Genomic DNA, 18,815 nt, shown 5'->3' with positions numbered 1-18,815 from the left:
TTTCCAAACTAATCATGGGATAAGAACTAGGGCATTAGTGCACCAAAGTTCAGAAGTGGAGAAGGGGGGGGGGGGGGGAAAAGTTTAAATTTGTCTAATTTTCTCAGGGTTAAAAGGGATTTAAACTTTGATCTAAGCTCTTCGATCTATGCATCAATGCAGATATTTTTTTTCAAAAATTTATCCAACTTCCATGTTCTTGTATTAAAAATATCATTCAGAATTTTAAACACGTAAATGTCGTATTCAGTATTATCTAAATATGCATTAGGCGCATGGTTTCTTCTTTTTATATTTCGTCTTCAAATTTAAATTGAATGGTATGCGACGTTGACAAAAATCTTTAATTAAAAATACAGTCGTCGTCGGATAAATCAAAACAATGAAGACGACTTTCCATTAAATTTTGAAATTTTCCAATCTTTCAAACAGCATGGAGAGGAGATAAATAAACAGAAAAACAAAAAGAAGTTGTCAATTATCAGCTTGTCTTTGTTTACATGTAAACTTGTAATTTGAAAAATGCTCGTTAGGGATTAAAGCGTTATTAGTTAAGGCGCTTCATTGTATTGATCGCCAACCATATGTTGTTTGAATATATAGAGTTTCATCCTTACAGTCTAAAAATAAGCGTTTTGGTACGTTTTTTGCATATATCTTCTCACTTTGGCAAATGTTTAAAAATCATTTTAAACTTTGCATAACTTCTCATGTGATTGATAAATGTTTTTAAGGTCAAAAAGCCAACCCAAGATATTGCCTATTAGCACTCACAGTAACTACAACAACAACAAAACTGGGTCCAAACGGTTTAACTATTGCTTGCTACGACAAACGTAAAAATATATCAACAAACCATATAGCATACAGGGTTACTCACAAAGGATGAGACTGTAAAGACGACTTGAAACTAATAAAATATGACGATTACAAGGTTAAATTAATTCTTCTACAGAGAATCCTAAATATAAGGAATTAGACATTATAAATTCTGTACAGTCGTCTTTAAAATATCATCTTTTGTGGGTCACCCTGTATATAAATATTTATATATATGTATGTAGGTTTTGATTATCGATCTTACTTCTTCCGTATCAAATATTGGTTTAGATTTATGTTTGAAGGATAACGACATTTCCAGACTTACTAGATATAGAACTGTTAATGTTCATTCTATTTATGTTAAAGTGAACCCATAAAATTATAGTACAGGAAGACGACTGTGAGACTTAAAGTTTAATTTGGATAGTCCAATGAGCTATCATGAAGCACAGTAAAAAATTAAATGTTTATTTGAACTGGAAAAACTATTTGCTTTCTATCAAAATCAGTTTTATTAAAGTTACTCTTTCTGAAATTATCTTTAATAATTCAAGTTTTGTAATTATATAACTTTGCTGGTCTGATGACAAATCCTCCTCCCCCCTCCTATGATCCCTCCTCCTACCCCCCCCCCCCTATCCAACCATGTCCGGGGCACTGTTTATTTTTATACCTGGTGACCAAAGTATCTATCTATCTTCTTATACTTTCCCTCTATTCTCTTCGATACTTAGTAGTCACAGTCAGTCGTTCTCAGTTACTGGTCGAAAAACAAACATTCTATTAAGCATTCAAAACCAATCTTCATTTCATAACGTTCCATGTTATACTTGTTCAATACCATTAGAGTTCCATCTCATAAACGTTCCAAGACAAGAACGTTTATATGATAAGCGCTACAAACCATTCAAGTTCCAGCTATCATAAACGTTCAATATAATAAAGGTCCCATAACGTAAACGTTCCATAGTGTAAAAGTTTCTTATCTGAAATGTACCCAATACTAAACGTTCCATTTCATAATGGTTATATATCATAAAGATGTCATAAGATTTACGTTTCTAATCAATAGCATATACCATATTTTAAACGTATATCTTAAACGTTCTCTGTAATAAACGTGTTATGTAAGATATCATTTCGTTCCCATTCTAAATTTCTGAATCATAAAAGTTCCCTATAATAAACGTTCTATATCATAAACGTTCCAAATAATTAACGTTCCATATTAAAATGTTCTATACCATAAATAATACATATAAAAAAGAAATAATTTATAACAGGAACGTTCTTTTTTATAAATGTTGTTTTATACCAATCATGAACGTACCAAATAATTCACATGCCATATTTTTAACGTTACATACCATAAAGGTTCTTTATCATAAACGTTACAAATCATAAACGTTACAAATCATAAATGTTACAAATCACAAACGTTACAAATTATAAACGTTACAAATCGTAAACGTTACAAATCATAAACTTTTCTCATCATTCTTTTAATTAACGTTTTCATCAATAAAGTTTAATATTATAAATGTTCTATGTCATAAACGTTAAACCTATTAATCAATAATTTATTTTTTATCATAAATGTTTATATTATTAATTAAAAGGGATTAAATGCTTCACCTTTCGATATTTTTCTATATTTTGTTGGTTTCCTCTTTTTTAAATTTAAAAGATTTTTTGTTTGTTTTCAGGTACTTTTATAAAATTCTCTCAAAATAGATTCAGATCAACCAACAGAATGACTCATCTATTATGTTTAACCACTGGAAGCTGACTTTCAGTTTTATCAGCCAGCTAATTTTCATGAATCGTATAGAACATTCAGATAATATAAATCAATTTAACAATACCCCAGTGATATAAATCAACCCAAATAAACATTTAGTTGATAAAAATCAACCTCATCAATAGCCTAGTGATATAAATTTCCTTAATTAAACATTCAGCTAATAAGAATCCAAATTATCTAACCAGTGATATAAATCAACCTTATCTACATAAGTTGCAGCTTTTGTTCCCACAAACAATGCATTTCTAACTAATGCAGAATCAATCAAAACTTGAGAATAGTCTTATATATAAAGATGTGATCAGCTGAAGCAGAACTATCTATCTATCTCGGATCATCTGAAGAATAACTATCAACCTATTCTTAATGAGCTGAAGATTAATTATCCATCTATCTGTTCTAACTAACAAGAGGTTGACCCTTGTGTGGCTTGTATACCTCAAATACAAGCTGCAGGTCAAGTCGGTCAACACACGGCGCAGCTCATAACGAACAACCTAGCAAGGAAAGAAAATCCACTGAAGAAAGCGGATCATAATAAACCTGACCATGAATTTTTACGCATGAAAGTGAAAATAATCGAGTACAGGTAATTGGAATCAAATTTTAATAAAGAAACTCATAACTTGCCTTCAACTATAGTTTTATAATTCGTATATCTTTGCAACCTATAGTATTAACTATTTTTAATTTTTTTGTTTTGAAATTAAAATTTTTCTTGAAAATTATCAAAATATTCCCAATCTTCTACGCAGTTCTGAAATTCAAGGACTTGCTTTAAAGATTTAAACCTTTCGTCAAATCCCTGACATTTTACTGGGAAACTCTATTCTTTGTAAAGGTTTAGTGGGAAGGATATAATTTATAATTTATAAAAAAAATGTAAGGTTGGAGGGCTAGAGTTTGTATAGATTTTACACGTATAAAACCTTCTCTGGAACTGGTTTAAGGCAAAAAAACAACATTTAGTAAACAATCATTTTACAAGTCCGGCTTTCCAACCCTAGACATCCCTTAACTTGATCTCGATATCCACTGTGTGCACTTTTATTTAAGGATCTACAAAAAAACTATACCTTTCCATATATTCCCTTTAGTTATTCCTCTCCTGATGAAAGCTCTCTTGTACCCCTGACTGCATGTAATATTATAATGAGATCGAATACAGATTAAATAATCTGCAGATTAAAAAAAGATCAAAATTAATCATTGATCTCGATATCCACAATGCAAGAGTTCCAAGCTAAGGAAACTTTATACCTGTGATATTTTCTTATTTTTAAACAGTAAAATACTTACGCGAACCATAATCCCCCCCTATAGTATCGATAGATAAGATTTTAGAAAAAATACATTTTTTATCAAGAAGGAGAGTACAAATATGTTTAAAGGAACTGTAGGCGTAATTTCAAGTAACCATCCATTTAAAACTGGGCTTGCCCGATTCACATCGGTACCTTTAAAATCTTTATATGGAAGTTAACGTCGTTTTTCTAGTCCCGACAACCCTTGACGCAGCAAACACATCTTGCGGTTTGGATGAGAAATCGATCAGAAAATTTAGATTAATCATCCTCGGTTTTATATCAATCCTTGCTTTGTTTGAGGCGGGTAAAAAAGGTTTGGTTAAACCTATAAAAAGTTGATGTTCTGTTTTACTTTATAGGAAGTGTATGGTCTGGGTTACCCAGCAATATTTCCTCGGTATACAAACACAAAACTTTTTAAATGATTCGATACAAAGTCTCAGAAAAAAACTTTATGTGGTGGAAGAAAAAAGAACTAAACAAATTATTTAACCTTGACGTTCATGTTTTATAACTGCCCTTTGTCCGAATTTAATGAATTTGAGCCGCGTCTTAAATCTGCCAAAAACCGGTTTCAAGTGAGCGCCGGCTTAAATCTTGAAGCAATGAATACGATTTTAAGTGGAACCAACCATATTTGAGCCGCGGCTGAAATGTTTTATAATTGCCAGTAAATCTCTTTCTTTTTGCAGTTTTTGTTTAGTTTAACTGAGGAAAAAACAGAAATACTAAATTGTTAAAAAAATGTTCTCATCCATATATCTTTGCAACCTTAGGGTATACAACTTTTATATTTTTTACTTAGATTAGTTGTTTGAAATATTAAAGGTTTATACAACATAGGGTTGCAAAGATAAAGGGATAAGAAATTCAGAGTTTGTGGCAAAAACTCAGTTCCCTTAAATTGTTTTAAAACGTTGTTTTGAAAAAAAGCATAATAATAATAATGATAATGATAACAATAATAATAAAAATAACAATAGTAAAAATAAGAAAAAGGAGAAAACTTTCACTTAAAGGAATTGAGTCTTTGCCACAAACTCTGATTTTCTAATCACTATATCTTTGGAACCAAATTTTGCAGACCTTAGATATTTCAAACTATGAATTCTGTTAGATCAAGTAATCTAAGTTTGAAATATCACAGGTTTACAACATCGAGTTTTTTAAAGATACTGTGGTTTAAATATTTGATTTTGTTCCAAAGACTCAATTCCTTTTTTTCCTTGATTTATTTGATTACAGTAAAGGAATTGGGTTCAGATAAGTTTTAAAAAGTTAAAAATATTAAATAAATATTGACTAGAGAAAAAAATTTTTGATAGCTTATAATAACTTATTATTTTATAGATAAGCTTGAAAAGGAATTGAGTCTTTGTAACAAACTCTGATTTTCTAATAGCTATATTTTTTCCACCTGATGGTGTAAACCTTTGATATTTCAAACTTAGATTTTTTCATCCAACAGACTTCATAGTTTGAAATATCTAAGGTCTACGGCATTGGGTTACAAAGATATAAAGCTTGGACAATCATAGTTTGTGACAAAGACTCAATTCCTTTGAGATGTTTATAACCTTTACAGGTGCAGAGAGAGGACGATTTAAATGCCAACTATATATTATTCAAGGATTATAATGTCTAATTTTGATCCAAAAAAAAGTACGGATTGATTTATTTTTACTCGATTTTTCTCAACACACCTTGGCACACACTTCTGGAAATCGTTGAAAGTAGACTCAGGTGACCCTCCATGCAAAGATGTCATTACCCGATGAACAATGGTACCCTTAAACACTTTATCTGATCAAGTATGTATTAGATATCCGTTTGGTTTTGTTTATTTAAACTGTTTATTTTCATTTGCGGTTTCTCTGCAAAAGTGACTTGCGCATTTCTTGCTTGTAAACATGGAGAAATTACTTTTCTATTCAGGACGACGACTTTATCTTCCATATTTTTGTTGAGATACAGGTTTCAAGGGATTTTGGGAACCGATTGTAAATCTTTGCATAAATGGTCACTTTAACCCTATCCCTGCTGGGGTACTTGAAAACCAGGATACGCTGGGGGGGGTCAATTTGACCCCCCCCCCTCTAAATCCCATGTTTTATGTCCAAATATGACAAATGATACATCATTAGAAAGCTTTTGTGCTCTACTTTTAGAATCTGCAAAAAAATTTGCAAATTTGCGAAAATTGAATTTTTTATCGCAAAATCCAGTTTTATAGTAAAAATGTTTGCAAAAAAAAATTTGTCCAAAAAATGACAAATTATACATTTTTGAAAAGCCCTTGACCATGCCATTTCAAATATGCAAAAATTTTTGCAAAATTTTAAATAACCTGATTTTTAATCAAGAAAAACTAAAAATGTGCAAATTTCCTTTGACAGGTTGTTTGCAAAAAATTTGCAATTTTTTTTTCGCAAAACTTGTGCAATCCGTTTCCTTATGTCATAGGCTTTCCAAAAAGCTAAATTTTATCAAAATCTGACAAGTGAAAGTGGGTCAAAACAAAGATTTAGTTTGTTACAGGCAAAAGCAGTCATTCAGGCAGTGTGCCTGAGGACTCAGGCAGTTAGTATTAAAGCCCGGTTTTAGGCCTAAAGGGAGGGCTTTGGGTATGTAAGAAAAGTCAGAAAATTTCAACAGCCTCAGACCAATACTTTTTGAGTTATGTAAAAAAAACTACAGGGGGGGGCAAAATGGTCCCCTCCCCCCCCCCAGCAGGAATAGGGTTAAGCTAGAAAATAGAGAAGAAAAACTAAAATAAAAATGTGAACAAAAAGCAGCAACGTATGGAAATAATTCCTCCTTTGAAGAAAATAAGTTTATAAATTGAATAAATAATTCATTGGTTTTCAGGTTTATATTTTAAGTTCAATATGTAAGTACTTTCATATTTGAACCCTATATACTATACGTACATCCTTTTTTATAATCAATATACATTATTACACATGTATAACAATTGAAATCAATATCACATAAATATTATAATAGAGTCTCGTATACCGTATACACTCTAGTTACAGCTTTCTTTTGGGAATTAATCATAAAGAAAACTTTCTTTTATAAAAAAATTGCTTTAAAAAAAACTAGATTAATTTTTTTCTTTAAATTAAAATAAATGGATTTTGTTTTAGGAAGGAATAAAATTTTAATTATTTATTTCCAGTTTTGACATCATTTTCAAATTTTTTTGTTAAATTATCAGAGATATTTTTTACGTTGTAAAATTCATGGTTAGACAAAGATTTATTATATAACAGATAATTTGGCAGGTTTTATCATCAATTATTTTACCAATATTCCTTTTTTTTCTTCCACACATTTGTTGTTTAAAAATATGTTAATTAAATGAAATGGGTCTTTCTATTGCACAGTTCTATAGATCCCCCTGGAGTGAATTGTGAAACCTATTTTAAAAAGATCTTTTTATTTTTTAGACAAAGTTTGCGATGTCGGAGGATTCGGAGGTAACAGAGTCAGTATCGGAGGGCCCTAATCCTCGGAGGAATCGTCGGAGACGACCCCGGCGACAAACAAGCAGGGAACGACCGTCGACGGCCACCCTTGATCATCCAAATGTTTTAGACGAAACTTTAAAGGTTTTACTTTTTATTAATCTTGTCTTGTCTTGTCTTGTCTTGTCTTGTCTTGTCTTGTCTTGTCTTGTCTTGTCTTGCCTTGTCTTGTCTTTGTCCTGTCCTGTCCTGTCCTGTCCTGTCCTATTCTATCCTATCCTGTCCTGTTCTGTCATGTCTTGTCCTGTCATATCCTGTCTTTATCTTGATTCCTTATTTTTCCAGATTAAAGATTCGAAGAAAATCATATTATTAAAAGATTATCTTTTCTTATTTAAGTCTCTGCTGTTACATAAAATCTATTATTTCATCATGAAAGCTAAGCCTTTTTTGCGATGTTAAATAGTCTTTTTAACTCACTTTTTACTAAATGTCAACCTTGGCCTGTATTGTATGGGGTTAAAGTTGACCTTGCAAAGCAATCATCTAACAAAGGAAGCTTTTAGTAAAAACTTTTTACATTAAGTATTCAGCACGCTTTATTTATGCATCGCTGACAGGGAATTTTCATAACACTTTTTAACCCTATCTCTGCTGGGGTACTTGAAAACCAGGATATGTTGGGCCCTCTAAATCCTATGTTTGATGTCCAAAAATGACAAATGGTATATACATCATTGGAAAAAATTTGCTAATTTTCAAAAATTGAATTTTTTTATCGCAAAATTCAGTTATATAGTAAAAATGTTTGCAAATAAAAATTTGTCCAAAAAATGAAAAATTATACATTTTTGAAAATATTTCAAATATGCAAAAAATTTAGCAAAATTTTAAATAACCTGATTTTTAATCAAGAAAAACTAAAAATGTGCAAATTTCTTTTAAAAAGGTTGTTTTAAAAAAATTTGCAATTTTTTTCGCAAAACTTGTGCAATTCATTTCCTTATGTCAAAGGCTTTCACAAAAAGCTAAATTTTATCTGACAAGTGGAAGTGGGTCAAAACAAAGATTTAGTTTGCTACAGGAAAAAGTAGTCATTCAGGCAGTGTGCCTGAGGACTCAAGCAGTTAGTATTAAAGCCCGGTTTTAGGCCTAAAGGGAGGGCTTTGGGTATGTAGGAAAAGTCAGAAAATTTCAACAGCCTCAGACCAATACTTTTTGAGTTATGTAAGGTCAAATTTGATGTTTCGTTTTGTTGTTTCTAAATTAAATCGATTTTATCCTGTCTCCGTAGGATAAGCTGGATATGACACTGACAAAGAAGAACCTTTTAGCCGCTGTTAAACTTTGCAATGATCAATCTTCATTTTCTAAAACCACAACAGCTTCAAACCTCGCCATGCTTAGAAAACTCAGGTAAAACAGCATAGAGCACTCTATGTAAATCAGGAAGTGCAGCGGATACCGGGTCAGCTGATTATTTTTGCATGTTTACTTTAAGCAAATGTATGCATTTGACTTGATACTAAAGTTTGATTTTTTCTTCAAAAATTGAATTTTAAAATCTCACTACCACCAAATCATTTTTCAAAAACTCTGTTGAAGAGTATAAAATGTGGATATCGACTCCGTCTGGTTTTGCACGCTCAGCTCATTTTTTTGCACTCGCTGAAGTCTGGACTTAATACCCAAGCACTTTTTGCGAGTAAACTGTGCAAAGTTTAGAAACGAGGCATTCTGTACGCACCTTTTGACTGTTCCTTAAATATTGCCGCCTTTTTATCTGATGAAGTCATTCCCTAATTTTGGTTTGTATGGAATGATGAAGAAAAGAATAGGCTATACAACTTAGACCCAATAAAAAATGACACTATACAAAAAGTTATACTAACTTACTCAATATACCCTAAAAAGGTACTAACTTTTAGAAACACTTAAAATATTACTACAAACATTGTCCATGATTCCATTGTGTTGTATTTCGGGTTGTTCTTCAGATGAGTGAACAGTCCCTTGAATCCAACAGAATGCCAGAGAGATCAGTACATCCCGGACCGCTGCAGAGTAGACACAAGTCTCCCAGCACATAGCCGTCCTGGGACCCGTGCTACATATAGCGCACAGAAAGCTTACAGAGAGTATCCTTGTGGACGAGATCTACATTGAAGGAGATGAACCAGGTTCCTGCTGTCATACGGAACCCTGCTCACATTGAAGAACTGGAGTCTGACGGAGATGTTGATCCAGCAGACATTACTCCCTTCATCAGTGGGAATGCCCCAATCGTTACTGTTCCTGCTTCAGAGGATGAGGAAGCAGATGGAGAGGTTGTGGCTGATGGAGCTGAAGGAGGACGTGGAGAGAAGGAGGATATGTATAACTTCCTAGGCGAGTTGTCGGAGAAGATACAGACGTTCAACTCCACCATGCAGGGAAGTATCAATCCCAGTCAGCCACCTGTGGTCCCCGACAATAAACTGTGGGACACAGAGTTAGCTTGGGACAGAGAGCTCAATCTCTATCCCGATATAAGCAGAAGTGTTGTCATTTCTCGCTTGTACAACCAGGTGTGGAACTTGCTCCATAAGATGAAGGAACGGGTAACCCAGCAAACCTGGAAAATAGAAGATCAGGAGATTGTGGAAGGTTTGATCGATATAATGATCTTATCTGCACGCAATAATATCTTAACTGATCAGATCATTGAAGACCATGCTGATAAACCCTAAGTATATAAAGGGACTGACAGCTAGTATTATAATATGATCTTATGTGATTATGTATGCATTTATCAATATACTATTATACGTAATTACATGTAAACAAAGCTTTATTTATTAATTGGGTGTTCGAATTTGTATGAGCATACAAGTATATAAGGCAGACTTAATATATGTAGTTTGCTGAAGTATAGTAATGCCAGATTGCAAAGATATAGACGGTGCATGAGGTGTTAGGCCCAGGTGATAGGACTAACCCGATCTGCAATGTCATCAGGTTACATAGATGATAGATAATACAAGTCTAAGTACTTGAAGTGAAATCTCATCTATTTGTTGATTTAAGTATACACGTTTTTGATGTTCTAATATGTGGTCCCAGAATACCACAATTGTCGCCATAAACTATTTGTTATCTTCGAATACAAGTTTGTGGGGTTTTACTTAAATACATTGGTTGTACACAGGGTAAGATATGTCACAAACTAGAGACAACTAGATGTATGTTACTGAACTACTGTCTTGAGTGTTAGTGTAAGTTTCTGAAACCAGGTTGATCTGTGATTGGATGATATCTGCACCTTTAACCAATCACAGATATTCATACAATTGGGAATTCGGGCTTTAATTGCTTCTAGTAACAATTAACATGCCACATGAGTCAGTTAATGCAAGGATAGATAGATAGAAACGAAAATATTTTTTAATTAATACTTAAATCTGTTTTGTACAAATTCAATCTATTAAACTAATTCAATTTCAAACCTTTATGCTATCTAATAGAAAATAATAATAATAATAAAAAATCAACACAGTTGTATAATATGGAGAACATACAAAACATATAATTGAATAATATCACCTTACGAACTAAATACAGAGAAACGAACAGAGTATTTCTGATTAATCAGCAGATCAAGCTGTTATTCCTCGTATTTAGGAAGTATAACCAGTATAGTAGTAATGATGAAACCGGTTCTTCTAGCGGTTCAGCTGAGCAGATCTACCAACCTCCAAAAGGAAGAAGGTAAAATAAGTTTTTTTTGAAATGAATTACTGGAATAAAACAAATATTCTAATAATTGTTGATTCTTCAGATTTAACCCAATAACAGATTCTGTATGAAGAAATTATAAAACACCTCATCTAATTTAAAAGTTATCAGGCTCTGTTAAAAATAACATGGCCTCATCATTTTTATAATAAAAAAAGAAACGTCAGTAAATTTTGCCAGAAAACATTTAAACATAGAGTTTTGCATATTATATCTGTTTAGTTGAACCAGACGGAAACAAAAAACATGTTATAACTGTTTAGTAGAACCAGGCAGAAACAGAATATTGATAGACCAGTGACTTCGACGCTAGAGAAACCATCTCACTCCGACCTAGATATTCCAAACATAAGGTACAGTGTGCTACAAAAAATGTAGGTATTAAATTTTAAATTGTCTTTGATCTCCAAAGCATTTTCTCAATTTATACATTTTACATCAGAATAATTTAAACTTTTTGTTGATGCTGGACCAAATCTCATAGAGTTTATACTAAAGTAGATGTTAATTCCACATTCATTAAAAATATATTTCCTGGGTTGACCATCGTCAGAGTTCTTGAGATTGTTTCTGTCAGGAAGATTGAAAACATCACATCAAAATATACAATATAAAGAATCAGGATTTCAAGAACTGAAAACTTGCCACAAACACTAATTTTATAATCCCAATATATTTGCAACCTAATAGAGTATCGCTGCGATGTTTCAAATTCTCAGTTATTTGATCAATCAGAATTCTTAGTTTTAAAAATGAAATTACAACAACATTAGGTTGTTGTTGTAATTTCAAGTAACCATCCATTTAAAACTGGGCTTGCCCGATTCACATCGGTACCTTTAAAATCTTTATATGGAAGTTAACGTCGTTTTTCTAGCTTTCTTTTCTCGTTTTCTTTACTAGCTTTCTTTTCTAGTTTTTTTTTCTAGCTTTCTTTTCTCGTTTTTTTTCTAGCTTTCTTTTCTCGTTTTTATTCTAGCTTTCTTTTCTCGTTTTTTTTCTAGCTTTCTTTTCTCGTTTCTTTTCTAGCTTTCTATTCTAGCTTTCTTTTCTAGCTTTCTTTTATAGTTTGAAAAGTCTTAAATTCTGAAAATTCATATTTTGTTTCTTACCGTAGAAGTGTGCAACTGCAAGTCACTTGTAAGAAAACCCGCATTTGAAAATAATCTCTTTTCATGAACAAAAACATGAACAGACTAACCTTTAAGGGTACTGTTGTGAATCAGACATGCCACTCTGTTTATACATGAAATTAAGTTAACAGTCACTTCAAAATGAACACTAAAGAAATTGAGTCTTTACCGCAAACTCAAATTTTCTGAACCTAATAGTGTAAACCTAACTAAGATTATTTGATTAAACAGAATTTATAGTTTGAAAATATCTAAGGTCTACGATATTGGGTTGCATAGATACAGGGATTAAGAAATCGGAGTTTCCGAATATTTCATAAATTCTTTGTTTCATCCTCATTTAAAACTAGTGTTCATTTCTGTAAGTTTCTTCTTTGTTTCTTATAATTTAAAGGACTGCGTAAGTTACTCTAAAAATCAAATCAAATCAAATATTTATTACATGACGATTTCATTTAGTTTAGTCTATATAATTATCACAAAAGAATACAAATCCACATGAGGGAAAAATTATCTGGTGGGCCTGGTTTTCATCATTTTCCCTACAAGCGTCTTATTTTCGCAGAAAATACCGAAAATGAAAATAAAAAGTTTAGATAAACAAAATCATTGATATCTTTTATCTAATTTATACTTGATCAGACAAAGCTTTCAAGAGTACCGTTCTAAATCCGCATCGCCATATTTTCCATGGAGGGTCACTTAAAACTCTTAGAGTCACTTTAATCCTCCATCATCATCTATTTTAAACTTGAAATAAATCTAGAAGATTTTCAAATATGATTGCATGTTCCTATTAATAGATATCATTCTAAACCTCGGAATCCTAAAGCAAGACTGAATCATAGATTAAAAACAGAAGCAAGGAGAAAAATGTTCACAAGGTGATTATTCTTTATAATTTCAAAAAAAATAAAGATTTTAAATAATTTTTAATTTCTTTTTTTTTAATTGTCACACCACCCTCTTTTGCATTTTAGTATTTTTTTTTATTTCAAAAAAAAAAATTATTTTAGAGAGGACAGTATCCAAGAACCTTGCTTCTCTTGTGGAAGAAGTGATCAGCCTGAGCGGTTTCATACTCATCCTGGTATACCACCAGGCACTCATCCAGGTACTCATTCAGGTACTCATCTAGGCACTCATCCAGGTACTCATCCAGGTACTCATCCTGGTATACCACCAGGCACTCATCCAGGTACTCATCCTGGTATACCACCAGGCACTCATCCAGGTACTCATTCAGGTACTCATCTAGGCACTTATCTGCAGGTACTCATCTAGTTGTCATCCAGGTACTCATATAGGTATACCTTAACGTACTCACCTTGGTACTCTTCCAGGTATACCTTCAGGTACTCATCCAGATATAGATATACGTTAAGGTACTCATCTCTAGGTGCATTTTAACTCACCTAGCGTAAAGAAAACACCAACCACAAAATGTTTAGGAAGACTGATAAAATCTCCACTAAAAGAAGCAAAATTGATCAACAACAACAACACTGAGTTGTCAAGCAGTGAGAAGAGAGGAGAGAGGAAGGATGGACGTGTCTCCAGATCCCTCTCTCCTAGGAAATCTGTTTCTCCGGATAAAACCAGGTATAGCAAGGTTTTATAAAACTGGAGACAAAAGACATCAAATTGTTTGAACCAAGTCAATACAATGTTACGTGGCATATAAAGCTATTTACGAGACGGGTTTAAACAGGACTAAATACATAATATTGATTGACCCTTCATTTATAGAATTACATGTTCAATGTTTGAACAATGGTGTCCTTAAAATCTTTATCTCAGTAATAATGAGTAAGCTGTCGTCAGTTGTTCTATCTTGAAAAGGGTTAAATTCTGAAAATCAGTTTTAGCAAAAAAAAACTCAGAATCGATTTTTAAAACACTTATAAAGTGTCAATTAAAAGTACGTTTTAAGTTTATTTTAATAGTTAAATAAAAAGGCACATATAGTTTCCAGAAGTATAAAGTAGATTATACAAAATTATACTTCTAGAACTATTGCCGACTGTTATCAATATGAATTATTACCGATTTATTTAGAAAATGCATTTATTACAAAACCTCAATAAAGTTTGTCTAAATATTAACCTAATAAAAGGACAGTAACCCCCCCTGCCCCCCACCCACCCCTCTAGCCATGATTTATGCTTTCCTGGAACTACTTGTTTTGTACAAACTTTGAGCGTATATAAATAACATTCAGGATAGCTTTAAACCAAGATATAGGATTTTAACATAGATAGGTAAAGGAATTGAGTCTTTGTAACAAGCTCTGATTTTCTAACACCTATATTTTTTCCACCTAATGGTGTAAAACTTTGATATTTCAAACTTAGATTTTTTATCTAAACTAGCCTTATAGGGCGCTTCGCGCCCATCTTTTAAATTAATTGAGAACATGTTCTCTTTGTGTACATCGTAAAACAAAACAAAAATAATTCGCGGATTTTCACAAAAACTTTCGTGGATTTTCAAAATTTTAAAAAATTTTGATGGAGACAAATATTTAAAATTTGATCATTCATAAACCTTCCCTGTGTTCACGTGATTCCCACAAAAAAATTGGGCCCGATCGGTTCAGCCGTTTTGACGTTTATTGGATACACACAAACAGACAAACACCCAGACAAGCCAAATTTATATATAGAAGAATTCATAGGTTGAAATATCTAAGGTCTACGGCATTGGATTACAAAGATATAGAGATTTGAAAATTATAGTTTGTGACAAAGACTCAATTCCTTTTAAGGAAAACATAAAAGACATATCATAACAAAACATGTCTCAAAAAACATGTTTAAAAAAACGTATCAAATCAAAACATATTGTCACAAAACATATCAAAAGACAAGACAAGATACAATGTTTGATTTGACAGGTATTTGATGATCTGTTTTGTATATGTCTGTTTTTAACATAGGCACTCAACAGTTAGATAGGTTTTGTGTTAACTTAGTTAGATAGATTTTAACATAGATAGATATGTTTCTTATAGATAGATAGATTTATAAATAGATAGATATATTTCTTATAAATAGAAAGATTTATACATAGATAGATATATTTCTTATAGATAGATAGATTTGATCAAAGAAATATAGAAACATAGATAGAACGAATGTAACTTAGTTAGATAGATTTTAACATAGATATATATATATTTCTTATAGATAGATAGATTTGATCAAAGAAAGATAGAAACATAGATAGAACGAATGTAACTTAGTTAGATAGATTTTAACATAGATAAATATATTTCATATAGATAGATAGATTTATACATAGATATATTTCTTATATATAGATAGATTTTGAAAGACAGATAGATAGATTTTGAGAGACAGAAATTAAATAATAGGTTTTCCAATTTATTCGGAATTCCCGAGCAAAAAGTCAGATTTCCCTTACTATTGAAAACTTCTTATCATTTTTCTTGTTTTAATGAATAGATTCGTGCAGTGGTATTTAGAGAAAACTGTGAAAAAATTGTCTTCTTTTATATGATTTTTTGAACTCATAAAATGTTAGTAAAGATTTTGAATTTTATAACTGATGAAACGTTTCCATTTCTGATAAAAACCAGTTTATATCAGTACTTTATGTATATCCTTATTTTATCTCTAAAATGAGAAAATTATTCCATTGCTTGCTGGTTACCACTGTATAACAAATTGAATGAAACAGTTTTCTCTTTTCCTGAATGTGAGTCTAATAACACGTTTTTATGTAAAGTTATAGAACCAAAATATGCATTTTGTATCAAATTAAACTTTCTAATTGTTGCTAAACCAAATGCTTATCATCCCCCCCCCTGACCCTATTTATTAAAATTAATTTTGAATCATTAATTCAAATTGTTAAAAATAAATGGTTGACCTAATTTCATGCATTTATTGTTAAATAATATATGCGTCTGACAGGAAGTATAGACATGAAGTATTGACAGGAATTTTATGCATAAGCAAAAAAAACGTTTACAGTGTACAGTGATAACCACAAAAACTCTGGAATAGAAAGACGACTTTAAGACTCAATTTATAACTTTAAATAGTCCACCGAACAAAAGATAGACATTAGGACAGTGTGAACACAGATCCATTTTATTTAAAAGTTTATTAATAAAACAAAAAATTATTATTAGATGTCGTTCTCCTATTCCACTGTTTTCTCACTGTAAGGTATCAAAATTGTGGGTGTACTGTGTATTTATGTATGTTATATCCAGCTGAGACTTCACTTGAAATTGCGCTCACAATCCCTTTAATTAATTCTCTTTTTCTTTTTGATTTAAGTAAAAATAAATCGTCAAGTTTTGGTCTCATAGAAATAAGTTACTTTGCATTCACCAGTTTTAAGAAATACATGAACTCTAGTCCATTAACGTATTAAGAATCTCTCCTATGATCTATTTATCTTACTATGAATAAGATTTTAAACTTTAAAATTCGAATCCGAGTCCGTTCTCCATTTTCTTGCTAAAATGTCTAATTTAATCATGCGCCGTTTTAAAGCACTTCATATTCGCCATTTATTTTAAATATGTATTTGGCTTGTTCGCCTGTTCGTCTGTCTGTGTCAAATAAACGTCAAAACTGCTGAACAGGTCAGGTCCAAATTTTCGTTTGGCAACTCAAAGGACCCCAGGGAAGGTTTACAACAAATCAATGTTGAAATGCAACAATCTTAGCAGAAAATCCACGAAAAATTTAAATTTAAAATTGCTAACAAACACATTTTGATGGGCAACATTTAAACGTATAACTTGAGGGGCGCAAAGCATCTTAAGTGCCTAATTTCTGAAATGTCTAGTTCAAGTCCTGAATATATAGTCTACTACAGAACGCTTAATGTGTTCTATTGATGAACTATATTGAATACATAGCGTGCCTACACCAATCAAATGTCTGACTGTGGTTTTCTAAAATAATTTACGTAATTGCAATAGGAAGTAGGGAAGTTTATTCATTAGGTATGAACTTGGACGAAGAGTAGTTTTAGACAATTAATGGGAAAATTCGTTATTAGTAAAAAACAACTGGTTATTCAATTGATATTTTTGTCAAGTTAATTTTACTAAATGTTAAAGAAAATAATGAAAACAAAAAAAGATATTTTAGGTCTTGGCAAAGACTCAATTCCTTTGACAAAACTAAATATGTTATAAAATGCTCAAAAAAAATATTTGGAAAAAAAAATACTTTTTATTAAACCATTCCTCTTATATGCATTTCTAGTGCGTAAAAAAGCTCCAAAAATTTCAAATATTCAAATTTTAGAAATTCTAGAAACTTCACTTCCAGAAATTTCAATTATCCAGAAATTCCAGAAATATCACCTTTATCCTACTTTAGACATTCTAGTATTTTAGATATACTATTTCAGAAATTTAAATTTCTTACTCCCGAAATTCCCGAAATCCATTTATGATCTAATTTTGTATACTCCTAGTGATAGCAGTCCCCAGAGTAAGCGAAGGAACGGGAAGGAGAACACCGAGACCAGTGAAAAGAGTGACTCGGAGAAAGGACGGAAAAAGAAAACTTCTGATGAAGGATATTCTTCTCCTACCAAGAGCCCTCTAAAGGTACAAGGTGTTCCAAACAGTATGACGATTAAAAATTACTGTTATTAGATAGTCCTTAATCTTTGATAGTTATTTTGTGACAAACAATGTATCAAAATAAAATTACACAAGTTATGTTCACCAATAAATGCCGCAATTTATTTCAAGAAGACGACATCTATTTTGTTTCCGCTGAAAAGTTTTTAATAAAGATTCTAAATTTAAAAGAATTGTATTTTTTAAAATTAAATGAATTTAAGGGTCGCTTGGTACGGACACGAGGAGAACTAGATCAAAAACCCGCCAAAAAAGATTTCACCGTAGATATCTTCACTGTGAAGAAGGAAGTGGAAGAAGACCAAACCAAATCAAAGCAGGTGAAAACAAATGGCGGTTAAAATGCAAAAAAGGTCGGCTTTACGGCAGATTTACGGATTGGAAAAAGGGGTTTAATACAAAAAACGGTGGAAAAAATTATCAAAATAAAAAATACAGAGAAACATTAAGTTAAAAAAAATAAATTTGTATTTGCCAAGGAGAACCCTGATGAGGAGAGTTCTGAGGATAAAAGTGATAAACTGAAACCTACTCCACCCACACCCTCACATGGAGTCAGGTAGTTGAAAGGGACTGTTCCTGTAATTTTAAGTGACCCTCCAATTCACAACATTCCGCGATTCACAACGTTACACTTTTTTCTGATCAATAATGTACAAGATATCGTTGTTTTTCTAGCTTGAAAAGTGTTTAATTCTTACAATTCTTCCATTTTAGTCTGGAGCAGTGATAAATATCTTAATTAGGTACTGTTGTGAATCGGACATACCACTCGTTCAATACGACTTAATCTACAGTCCCTTCAAGATGGGATATCCCTTCAAGATTGGATATCCCTTCAAGATGGGATATTCCTTCAAGATGGGA

General features: G+C 31.8%; 1 protein-coding gene across 1 annotated transcript; it reads left to right on the top strand.

Annotated features, from left to right (window-relative positions):
* The first annotated feature begins 7,215 nt into the window (after window positions 1–7,215).
* Window positions 7,216–18,511, top strand: LOC111714289 (uncharacterized). The gene is made up of 10 exons (XM_023489361.1): window positions 7,216–7,547; window positions 8,698–8,819; window positions 11,064–11,150; window positions 11,441–11,530; window positions 13,114–13,194; window positions 13,327–13,436; window positions 13,762–13,912; window positions 17,777–17,912; window positions 18,152–18,268; window positions 18,428–18,511. The coding sequence occupies exons 1-10, from the start codon at window positions 7,398–7,400 to the stop codon at window positions 18,509–18,511; spliced, it is 1,128 nt and encodes a 375-aa protein (XP_023345129.1). The 5' UTR covers window positions 7,216–7,397.
* Window positions 18,512–18,815: the final 304 nt, after the last annotated feature.

The sequence above is a fragment of the Eurytemora carolleeae genome, unplaced genomic scaffold, assembly GCF_000591075.1.
Source record: "Eurytemora carolleeae unplaced genomic scaffold, Eaff_2.0 scaffold1550, whole genome shotgun sequence".
In the NCBI taxonomy this organism is placed as follows: domain Eukaryota; kingdom Metazoa; phylum Arthropoda; class Copepoda; order Calanoida; family Temoridae; genus Eurytemora; species Eurytemora carolleeae.
This window is presented reverse-complemented; position numbering and strand designations above follow the sequence as displayed.

Coding starts and splice junctions, on each gene's coding strand:
- LOC111714289 (XM_023489361.1), top strand. CDS start 7,398: ATGTCGGAGGATTCGGAGGTAACAGAGTCAGTATCGGAGGGCCCTAAT. Junction 11,531..13,113: donor CTAGATATTCCAAACATAAG/GTACAGTGTGCT, acceptor TCCTATTAATAG/ATATCATTCTAAACCTCGGA. Junction 18,269..18,427: donor ACCAAACCAAATCAAAGCAG/GTGAAAACAAAT, acceptor GTATTTGCCAAG/GAGAACCCTGATGAGGAGAG.